The sequence below is a fragment of the Lutjanus erythropterus genome, chromosome 1, assembly GCF_056507025.1.
Source record: "Lutjanus erythropterus isolate fLutEry1 chromosome 1, fLutEry1.hap2, whole genome shotgun sequence".
In the NCBI taxonomy this organism is placed as follows: Eukaryota; Metazoa; Chordata; class Actinopteri; order Lutjaniformes; family Lutjanidae; genus Lutjanus; species Lutjanus erythropterus.
In genome coordinates, this window is record NC_139317.1 from 14,601,198 (window position 1) to 14,613,266 (window position 12,069).

Sequence of the window (12,069 nt, forward strand, 5' to 3'; positions counted from 1 at the left end):
AATTTGTTTAAAAAAATGTTTTTCAGTGTTTCCTAGTTATTATAACCATCATTTTGCAGCCTACAAAAAGCTGCTTTTTCCTGCCTGGATGGATGGATGAGTGGGTGGGGTTGGTCGGTGGGACAGGGGCGGTGCTGGCATCTTATTTCCCCTCACACGTTACGGAGGTCTGGATCACATTTAAAACACATGTTACTGCTCCTTGGCTGTGTGCGGTTTGGCAGCTCTGGAGGAAAAGACACTGATAGGGGATTTAACAGGCAGAGGACTTGATCACTTGACAAACAGACATTAAAAAAGGAAGACGGGGAACACACAAGCAAATAAAAAGGCGACCTTTGAGGACCGGCAGCAGTGGGAGAGACATAAAGGGCAGACACCAGCACAGACAGCTTCTAATAGCTTTTTTTTTTTTTTCAGAATTAGAGGGAGGAATTGTGTGGCTACTTTTGCACCTCAGGGCCTTTCTGCACGGAATAACCACAGTAGGATCTGGAGAACTGAGGACTGACACAGGGGAAGTTTAACATCCAGATATTGTAACCACAGAATTTAGTGAGGGAAGCCAGGAGTCAGTAGCCAGTCAGGAGGTGGGGAAACACAAGAGGAATTTGTTCAGATTATCTAATTAGAGGCCCCTGAAATATCTTGCAGGGAAGTAATCTTGACATTTGCTTTTTCCAAGATAATTTTCGGCGTCCAAATTCCAGTAGCCTCATTATTTAACTGGACACCTCGGGTTCTGCATCAAAGCCTCTGCAGTAAGACGTGCATGTTTTAAAGCCTCTTTAGCCTCCTCCATTTGGCTCGTGGGTGTCTGGGTCGCTGTGACAGGTTACGTCTGGCTCATACACACACAGACACACACACTCTCTCTTGACTGTGCAGCTGGAAGATCAAGAGTCTGTGTTGCACATACCTGCTCTGAGTGTGTGTGTGTGTGGTCTGAGGGACTCAGCTGCTCTGGGAAACTGAGTCAGAAGAGGCTGAGCCAGCTCTGAGTGCTTCCTGCAAACCAGTAAAAGGAGACAAGTTTGTCTTTCCGAGTGTTTCTCACAGAGATGATGAAGATGAAACAGACTCTGTGCAGAATCTCCTGCTTGGTCACTCTGGTGGTGGAGCTGAGCTGGATAAACGTGGGCCACAGCATGCAAAGAGACGGGGGAAACAGGGTAAGTGTGGCATGACACTTTAAGTGCATATAATATATCAAAGCGGCAACTGGCAGAGTTTCAACAATTAATCGATCATTTGAAGGAAAGACAATAGATTATCAAAGTAGTTGACAACTAATCATTTCAGTTGTTTTCATGCAAAAATGTCAAACATTTGCTGTTCTTAAATGTAAGGATTTGGTGCTTTTCTTTGTCATTTAACAATGACAATTTGAGGACATCACTTTGGACTCTGGAAAATCATATGAACATTTTGCACATTTTTTGACGCTTTATAGACAAAATGATTAATCGATTAATCATGAAAATAATTGGCAGATGAATCAACAGGTGGCAAAAGTACAAACATTTATTGTAAGTGCAGATAAAGTTAAAAAAGTGTGTAAAAGTAAGAGTGGTAATAGTAGAAATACTGATTCAAATTATTTATTGAAATGTAAAAGTATGAAAGTAAAAAGAAGCCCTCTGAAGAACATTTCTGTGCAAAGCTAACTGAAGCTCACCTTTCCACCATGATCGAATATCTCATCTCATTTTTTTTTAACATCTTTTACATCATTTTAGTGTCATTACATCTGTCGTGCATGAAATGCAAGAAGTCGTCTTTTTTACGTGTTATTGTCTCATCCATTTAGGATGAAATTGATCTTGATGTTGGGAAGGCAGCAAGCAACAATACTAAATAATAACAAGAATAGTGAAACTAAAGGAACAAGTCTGTTTAATGAAAATGTAAGGAATAAAACTACAAATACTTCTGTTCAAATGTAGGGAGTAAAAGTAAAATGTCACAAAAATAAATATTCAAGTTAAGTAAAGCTACATGAAAAACTACTTGGTTGTTGGTTGGAAGGAATTTAAACACATTAGTTTGAGTCTGGGAAATTGTAAGCATTTTTTTTTTTTTTTACAATATTTTGACATTTTATAGACTAAACCATTAATCAATTAACTGTGAAAATAATCATCAGATTAATTAATAATGAAAATAATTGTTAACTGCAGCCCCGTAGGTGATTTATAGCAGATTTTGCTCCCCTTTGGCACTAAAAATAACTTAAATTTACTATATAACATCTAACCAGAGAGCAGGAATTAAGACACTGCATTGCTCTCATATAGTTGATGCAGTCAGGGCTTGATTTCACTCATGTTTGCAGTGTTGTGCAGCCTCTCACCTCTTTTCACTCGTAAACCTCACTCCTGACTACTTGCTGCCAGTGCAGTTCGCTCACGTGTGCCGTCCACTCAAACCAAAATTGACAGTAATCACATGTGCATGTCAACATCGGGTCTGCATCAGAGGGATCATTGAATCTATTCACTTCTATTCTTTAGCCCTAATTTGATTTTCTTCATCCATCTGTCATTCATCTTTATTATTTTTGTCTGTCTCCACTTTCTCTCCATTTAACCTGCCCCCTTCAGTCTTTACATCCCTCTCTCAGGCGCTGTCCCTCTCTGTTTCTCATTAGTGGGTCTATCCCCTGGTAGAAATTGCAGAAGGGAAACCTCCCTATTTTTTTTTCTATTGTTGTTTCTCTGATTTAAGTGGAAGCAGTCAGCCAGCCAACCTGCCCCACCCTCTGTTCTGCAGCACATCAGAGGGCTCCGATCATTATAGTTGTCCAGGAGAAATAAAGCAGATATTGTGCAGACAAGTGTAATATTCCATAGCTGTCCCCTCTGACATGTCTCCACCCCGACTGTAGACCTGCCAGTATCATCCAGTATCAGGCTTCAGCTTTCCCGCCTCAAAAATGAGCCAGGGACGTCCTAAATTTTAACCCCTCTTCTCTCCAGTCCTCTGCTCATATAGCTGAAACCCCGGCTCTTCAAAGTCTGTTTCAACGAGACAAAACACTAAAAATCTTTTCTACTCTGCTTCCATTTTGTTCTGGTTTATGTCATCATGAAAACTGTGGTAGCTTGACAGTTGGTCTTATGTTTATTTCCCGCTCCTGAATCGCAGCTCTTCTCCTCTCTATGGAGAGCTGCCAAGGATAATTTGATCCTTTGAACAGCGGCTTATGCGTGTGCAAGTGTACATACGGCACATGTTTCGCTGCCGCCGTGTCTCAAAGAACATGGTGGTGGTTTGGCCTGCAGATGTCCTTGGTTTAAATGGCGTCCTTATAGTGTATTTAAATCCATACTGTTTGGTAGCAGGGTCATAAGCAGTGTTCAGAGAGGCAGACTGGAGCAGACACATAAATCTGCTGCTGCAGCTGTTGATAATCACACTCTGATTAATGGGTGTGACATCGGGCCAAGTCCTAAAAGTCTCTCCACACCACAACAAACGTCAAATCAACTCTGCCTCACATGTTAGCAGAAAATAATACAAGACACTAGTAGTGATATATCGGCTCTACTGTCTCGCTCTTTTTTCTCTTTAACTGCAGTACCAACGTAGTCCCTCCCCTTCTCACTTTTCTCCCCCTCTCATCACTTGTCATGTTATAGCCTTGTCATATTTGTCTTTTAATAAAAATTTAAAAATTCATGCCCTAAATGCTGAGTCAATATTGGTATCGAAAATGGAATCAAAAGTATTCTATCAAAATTAGAAATTTCAGTCTTATTACAGCACAAGATACAAGATCTATTTATTTGTCATTATACAGCAGGGTTGTATAGTGAGATTTAGATGTAGTTCCCTCTTTGCTCCTCATAAAAACAACATTCATAATTATATTTGAAGAGATAAAAATAAAAACAAACTGTTTTACATGATGGAGCGCTGAGGATGTAGTCTGTTGTCAGTGTAGTCTGTAGACTGTGAAATGAGAGACTGTTAATGAGAGATTGTTCTTACAAGAGGCATATAATATCCTTACTTAAATTAAAAAGTTCTTTTTTACTAAATTTATACTAGTCTTTTCATTTTTTCTTGCTTACACTGAGTTTCCAGTACTTCTTGGCCTCATACTTGTTTCATTCTTTAATAGTGTTTTTTCTGAGGAAGTTAGTGGCAGTATTGTATTTGACACAAATAAATTATTTTATTTACTTTCCTCAAATCGGTTTTGTAATTTTTTTGCAAGTAAACTTAATTGGTTAGAATTAATATTTACCAGGCTGTGTCTGATATCACTCACTTATTTACTAAATAGTTAGCTACATTTACCCTCTGCCATGTCAGTGTGATATTTATCCACAATATAGTGCCTTAAAAATTCTACAATTTAACTGGTATTACTGCTGTGCAACCCTACATCTGTCAGCGATGACACAAAATGATGAGTGATAGGTGTTCAAAACCTCACTTTACTCCCCACTGTTGAGTAAACTAAGAGGTGTGCAAGCCCATCAGGATTACCTTACGAGGCAGCTGGATTCTCAAGATCACGTGAGCATCCATCCCGCCATACTTCAAGTTTCAAGTCTGTCTGTGTTTGCACCAAAAGTGGTGAAGCCAATCAGCATCTTAGGAGGGTCTACTGGCAGCTAAGGAAGTGACATCAGGAAGAAACATCCACAGAAGCGTTGATCTGACTGGTTGAAGTTAGGCTGTGCGAGATGTGATAGACAGATGGTTCATCAAATCACTTCCCAAGTGTTTTTTTTTTTTTTTTGAAAGTGCCCGCCCTTTTCCATACAGTATCTAAGGAGGACATCTCAGATAGTGCTGTGTAATAAACCATCTGGCGTCTCAGGTTACCATCTGGACCCTGCAGGCCCGATAGGCTGAGTCCACTCCATAAATAGACTGGGCTCAGGTGAGACCTGGCTAGGCTACAACTAGGACTAGAACTGGAACACTATGAACACTATGGGCCAGGGCCGGGCTAGGACTGGAGTTAGTGGTCCCTGCAGGGCTCCAGCGTCCAGGGACTAGTGAAGGAACATTGCCACTCACCAAGTATTGGACAAATTGAAATTTTGACTTAATTTGGGCATGAGAAAAAAAGTTTAGGGATCACCAAAGTCAGTCAAAATGATCCTTTAGAGGCGACAAATATCTGTAGCAGATTTGAGTTTTCACTCAAAATCACATACGTCAGCTTAATGTTGGTGCTGTAGTTAAAGTCATATGATCACCAACGTTAGTAGAATTTCTCCTTTAGGGACTTTGAACATATATAGGAAGTTGTGAGGGAATCCATTGAATATTTACCTCTGAACAACAAATTTCAGCACAATGTTGCCACCAGAGGAAAATTCAGGGGATCACCGACTTCTGTAGGATTTATCTTCTGGGGACCATGAACATTTACCACATTGCATTGCAATCCATCCAGTAGTAGTTGAGATATTTCAATGTGGACCAAAGCAGTGGATTGTGTTTTTCCACACGTTTATGTTCCTGTGAAACATGAAATGATGATTGACTGTGATCCCTGCAGGTGATAGAGCAGTGGGAAAGAGACGTCCGTTCAGCCTCCAGCCTGGACGAGCTGCTGAGGCTTGCAGACTTTCCTGACTGGAAGTTGTGGAAGTGTCGTTTGAGACTGCAGCAGCCTGAGACGCTCTCTTCTCCACCTTCAGCAGGCTCACACCGCTCGACACGCTACGCTGCAGAATCTTACAGCCTGGAGATACTTAAAGGTTGGATAAAACATGCAGTCCACATAACGTGATTCTGTATATGTGTTGATGTGCTTATGAACATTGAGTGTCTCCCATTCAGCCATCGATGAAGAGTGGCAGCGGACTCAGTGCATGCCGAGGGAAACGTGTGTCGACGTAGCCAAGGAGCTCGGCACCGACCCCTTGATGTTCTTCAAGCCACCTTGCGTGTCCGTCCACAGGTTTGTATCACATTAAATGAGAACTTAAACATTTTGATGATGGCCACTGGTTTGTGGGCTTTCGCTTTGAAGCCTCAAGTTTTGCATTATGGGGGGATGCCATTTTAGCATGCACATGGAACTGGTGGGTGACATACTGCGACTTAGCCGGTGTTTGGTTTGGCTTGTCTGTTCAGCAGGAAATAATAGTGGCCTTCCTGGTTGCAATCTTTCTCATATTGTAGCTGAACAGTACACTGAAATGCTTTTGAAAACAATTTAAATTTGATCAGCACTGCACTTTAAAGTTTGATCTGAGTTCCGGGAGGCTCCACTGGAAACCAGAAACATCAGCTGCCTGGTCGTGTCCGGAAGGGAACATCAGACACGCAAAAGATCTTGCAAGAGTGCTCATTTTAACCCAAACAATGATCTTTCCCTAACTATAACTAGGTGTTGTTTGTCCCTAAATCTACACAGACTTTAACCACTTCTCTATGACCTCTGACCCAATGTTATCTTAAATATAGAAAACTCCCATAAAAATGAAAACCCTCAACTCCTCAGCGTCAACAACTTGCTTTATGTGCAACTGTTCCATATTATATTAGTTTTTTTTTGCATACATGTCACTTTACCCAAATGTGAATTTGTTTTTCTACTGACAGGTGCAGTGGCTGCTGCAATCAAGAGGGCGTCACCTGCAGAAACACGACTACTGTATACGTGAATAAAACTGTGAGTATCTCAGGTGATATGTGGTTGTCCTTTTGACGATTTCTAACCATTTAATTTTTTTTGTGGTTTTGAGTAACAGCAGTGCTACTTTTTTTAGTCAAACACTCTTACACTAATCTCTGCATGTGAATGTGTGTTTCTGTGCATTTCAGGTCCTCAGTGTCATTCCATTCAAGTTCGTACCAGAACCTGTGCTAATAAAAGTAGCTAATCATACGGAGTGCAGGTGCATGGAGCCCGCCATAATACGACGTGACGCTGAACCTCACAGGAGCAGCGGGTGAGTCCAGAACCTCAGTCTTCAATCTTATTTCTCAACTGGATTTTGCGCAATGCTTTGTTCTGTTCTAATCTACGTGTGTTGTTTGTCGGCAGCTGCTCTCCGATGAGCCCGCTGTCAGAGGCAGAGGACTCCAGGAGACTTTGTGCCAGCGGGTTGATTTGGGATTGTTCAAGTGACAGATGCATACCTTACCCCTCCAGTACACCAGGTGTGTGTGTGTGTGTGTCTTTGACTAAAGCTATTTTCAGGGTCACATTTCAAACTCGAGACCAGTTATCTGGGGACGGCTGGTGCGATTGAGGACAAGAGCCATGTCCCCCAGTGGGAAAAATGCTGATAACTAGGTAACTGGTTAAGGGTAGGGGTAAGTTAACACTAGAAGTTTCAGAATTGCAGAACTATTTGAATCGCCGTAAGCGGTCATTTTGACCTTAGACTTCCAAACTCTAGTATCTCCCATGATAAATACCAGACTGAGAGATTAAACCATTTATTCTCTTAGTTTATCTTTTTAAAAATGAAATAACATCAATAAAATGTAAATTTTTATAAAATTTGTCACTGTATTCAACAATATACTGGCCATTTCGTGTAGTTTTCAGTGATCCAATCCAAATTTTAGATTAATATAGAGTTACTCAGAGCAAGAAACAGTGAAATGTATTTTATAAATCATAAACATGTTATTTTAACACTAATAATGACAAAGTTTTGCCTAGAACATTCACAGAAATAATCGTAGCCTATGGGAAAAGGCTGGAAACAAAGGTAAAACCAAAAAAAAGTTAGAAACATTGCTATTTGTAATAAGTAAGGGTACTTTGTGAGTGAGTTATAGGTGCTGAGACAAAACGTGTTACAACCATCCCTGGTCTCCCCTGGTCTAATTGAGTCTAATTAACAATCATTTGTATTTTAATGTCAGGAAATTGGAAATCGAGACCCCTTGTGAAGTTTTATTGACAGAAACAGTGGTAGTTGCTAAGCAACCATGAGGCTGTGCGAGAAGTAACACTATAGCAGTGGCAGTTGACGTGGCAATGACCACCTATGGCTGAAATAGGTAAAAATTGTCACATTTCCTGTGCCCTTTTAGTAATATGTAAAAATAATAATAATAATTGAAACTAGCCACTTTTAAGTCAGGTACTGGCAGCATTCTATTCTTTAATTCAACAAAGTAATTGCACACATAAATCTGAAAACAGTCAAAATTGCTACCTTGGCTGTCCTAGTGTTAAGCTTAGAGTGAGGGTTAGGTAAGTAGTGATTATGGGTAGGTTTAGGGAAACACTCAGGGGAATGAATGCAAGTCTATGTAATGACATGAAAAAAAAGACAAACACGTGTGCAACAGAGAGAAAGGCCTTTTGGACGTGTGCAACAGATTTAAAAAGCAGTGCACAAAACATCATTGAGTCAGTTTTTATGTACACTAACTGTACTTAAAGGAGCATTTCACCACAAAATCAAAAATACATATTTTCGTCTTAACTGCAGTGCTAATTATTCATCAGGATAGTTTTGGTGTGACTTACTGCAGTTTTGTAGATATCAGCTGTAGAGATGTCTGCCTTCTCTGTAATAGCTTGGTGGCACTTGGTTTGTGGTCCTCAAAAGGCCAAAAGAATAAAACACTTGAAAAACTCAACAGCAATGTCTCTTTCCAGAAATCATGACCAGGTTACTTCAGATAATCCACAGACCTGTTTCACGAACGAAAGATTTTGTTTCCACTGAACTGCATCCACTGACAGTATCACTGTCCAGAAAGAAGTGTGCATCTCCTCATGGATGAGATGTTTTAGCTGCTGGGTGCAGTTCTGTAGAAAGAAAAGGTTCCTACATGAAACTGGGTTGTATTTTCACATGAGTAAATAATCTGATTACATCATCAACATTGAACTTTGGTCCAGACAGAAAGGGGAACTGCACTGATGTTTCACATGAAAATCTTCTCACAGGTTTTGCAAAGTACTCATGTGAAAAAAGTTGTATAAAACCTTTGTGGTTCCAAAGGGAGCTGCATTAAAGTCTGATAAATTGCCTCAAGTGATGTCATTTCAGTCACTGTTGTTTAGGTCTGAAGAGTGTAAATAATATTCCTTAAATAAGAATGAAGTGAATCTACCAGACCTCTGTGGCCTGCTCCTCATTCTGCTTGAAGCTTGTGGCTTGAGGTTACATTAGCTGCTACTACCATAACACATCTGAACCTCTGACCTAACTGTCGGAGGTTGAGTTGCATTGTGGGTAATGTAGGCGCCAGATTTTGACAAGGAAAGAAAATGCATTGAATAAAAAAGCTTATATTTCTGGTTCTGCTGCATCAAATTTTATACTTTTTTTATTTTTTTATTTTCAACTGTCCATTGTGAATCCAATAAAATGCCTAATTAAATGCCTCCACAACTACTGGGAAACAAAAATTGTGAATATGGTAAATATATCTGCAAAACATCAGCATCTTAACGTTGTCTCTGTGAGCATGTTAGCAGTCAGTGAAAAGCTCAGCCTTACAGAGCTGCATTAATTTATACTCTGACATCAGTGGACTTTTTCACTGACACATTAGAGTGAATTGAAGATACTTAAAGTTCATTATCAAAGTATAACCAAACTGATATATTATTGATATTCAGCTAGCAAGATGAAAAGTCATTCATTTATAATGTCTTTTTGACTTAAATGCATCATTATTGCCTCCCTTCAGACCTTCCACTCAGTACATGGATGCCCGACTGTGAGATAGACGTGGAACGCTGTGACTGTCTTCCCCGACCTGCGCCAACTGTCCAGCCCAGACCAACCCATCGCTGTCCACTCAACTCTTCCAAGTGTGCCAGGCACCAGCGTTTCGATCCAGTCTCCTGCAGGTAAGTCAGGGAAAAGTCTGTTTATTTACCAAGGACACTATAAATGCTCTAGTAGTCCCTTGATTATCAAACTGTGGTTTGTCTGCGGCTGGTGGTACGCAAGCTCCCTCTAGTGGCAGGCAGAGGAATATTTTTAAATGAGATAAATGAATTAAAAATACATATAATACAACCAGCAAATTTCAAAAGGAAATACATAAACTCTGATATAACTTGAATGTAATTTAAAATAAGTTTTGTGCTTCCTGTAATATTCGATATCAGCTTGCTACATAGTCACAATCGTGCATGTAGCCCATACATCGGCCATGATTATCGGTAGTCACAAGCTAAGAGGTTGAAAATGGATGCTCCAAAAACACTGCAATTGTGGCTCCAAACAGGAACTATTACAAAATGAAGTGCAGATCAGGAGACAATATTTCGAGCAGCTGCATTGAACATGAAGTGGATGACAGTAAACCGAACACAAGTCCTAGTGACTACTAAGGAAGTACCAGTCAAGTGTCCACATCACCTGCTTGCATAAAAACAGTAATGTGGTACTTGGAGGGCTGAATATGTTCTGAGGTGGTAATGTTGTATAAAAAGTTTGAGAAACACTGTTCTAGTTAATACTCAACAGTGACATAAGACACGCAAAAGACGTGGATTTGGTGTTATCATAAGCAACAAGAAAAACTGTAAAATGTTATAAGGAAATTATTAAGATAAAAAGATCCAGTGTAAGATAAATCAAAGTGTATTCTCAGTGGCTACTCAGACATGCAGGATGAACTGAATAAACAAAGCGATCTGTTTCTTAAACTCCAGCTGAGCTCAGGTTTATCCTGGCAGAACAGTCTGAATTTATGCATTTTTCATACTTATAAATGATCCCCCTTTTATTCACAGATGCAAGTTCCCCAAGTAGAAGTCCACTGGGGAAATAAATCACGACAACCTGCTGGCCAAGGATGTTTGGAGGCAGAGAAAAAAGGCTCATAATTTATTTACAGTCCTATTTATGCCGATCACTTTAACTAATTAAGATGATATTAACTCACATGACCATGTTAATTGATTTTTTTTAACATGCTTACCTTATGTTTCAATCAATGTGTAAAGTTTCTGATGTTTCTGATTTGTACATTTGTTCTTTCTGCACTGAATATGTAGTTTATATTAAAAGATTATTTTTATAATTTGAACCTGCTTTGAATTTATGGATTATTACTCAGCTTCTGATGGAAATTTCACTCAAGTTATTCAAATGACTTATGGGATGAAAATCCAGTTTATATTCACACGTGGTCCATAAAAGCATAACGCTGTTTAATAGATTTGACATAAAGAACACTATTCAAAGGAAAAATTACATGAAATATACCCTCCTTTGTGTGAAAAATGTGACACAGAGGAACTTAATTTGGTTTTCAGCTACATTCTTTGTCCCAAAATACAAGGTTACTGGATCGTCCTCTTCTTTTTTTTGACAAAGGTACTGAATGTTCAGACAGATCCAGGCCCAATTTTAATAATTCTGTGAAAAACTAAAGATGTAAGGAAACTAAAACTGCATGACTATCACTGCAAAAAAATCCTCTTATTTTGGACAAAGAAAGAGGTTCAAATATTGAAACTCTGGCTCACAGAACTGATTTACAGACAGTTTTTGCAAGATTTATCAGTAAAGACAACTTAAAAGGTTTTCAGAAGATTTGGCAAACTTTAAGTTTCTTATCTCACAGATGGAACCAAATCTTAACTTCAGTCTGGGGCTGGAATGGGGTGCAGGTAGATAAGAGGAGGGTTTGAGGTCATTTAAGGGTTTATGTATTTACTTATTTATTTCTGATAGGAAGGCAGTATGTTTTTCTTATGTTTTTGAAACTATGTTTACATGGAAAAGAAAGATTACAACACACATATTGATATCTTTGAAAAATGATGCTTCACAAAAAAAAAAAATCTGAAAATGTAGTTATCAAAAGTAATTGAAAAAAAAAATCAAATTATTGCATGCTTAATGGGCAGTGAGGACTGCTGACTTCTGTCATGAAAAATAAAGTTTTAAAGTGAAGAATAAGTTAAGTTTTGTTGCTTCAGAATGACGATAAAAGTAACCTGATTATCTTGTTTTTGGCTTTAAAGGTCCCGGGTTTTATTGTTTTAAAGCACTGGGTCAGAGGGGATTTAATGTGTTTTCTGTGACTGATCCAACAGAAAAAGATCCTTTAATGCGGTGTTTGACCAGGGTCATGCTGGCTGCATGTTGTAGCTGT

The 12,069-nt window shown here is 39.2% G+C and overlaps 1 protein-coding gene across 1 annotated transcript; it reads left to right on the forward strand.

Moving 5' to 3' along the window:
• Window positions 1–14: 14 nt before the first annotated feature.
• vegfd (vascular endothelial growth factor D) lies at window positions 15–10,957 on the forward strand. The gene is made up of 8 exons (XM_084714470.1): window positions 15–1,172; window positions 5,525–5,726; window positions 5,809–5,929; window positions 6,577–6,646; window positions 6,799–6,926; window positions 7,022–7,137; window positions 9,643–9,805; window positions 10,700–10,957. Exons 1-8 carry the CDS (start codon window positions 1,062–1,064, stop codon window positions 10,716–10,718), a joined length of 930 nt encoding a protein of 309 aa, XP_084570596.1. The 5' UTR covers window positions 15–1,061; the 3' UTR covers window positions 10,719–10,957.
• Window positions 10,958–12,069: the final 1,112 nt, after the last annotated feature.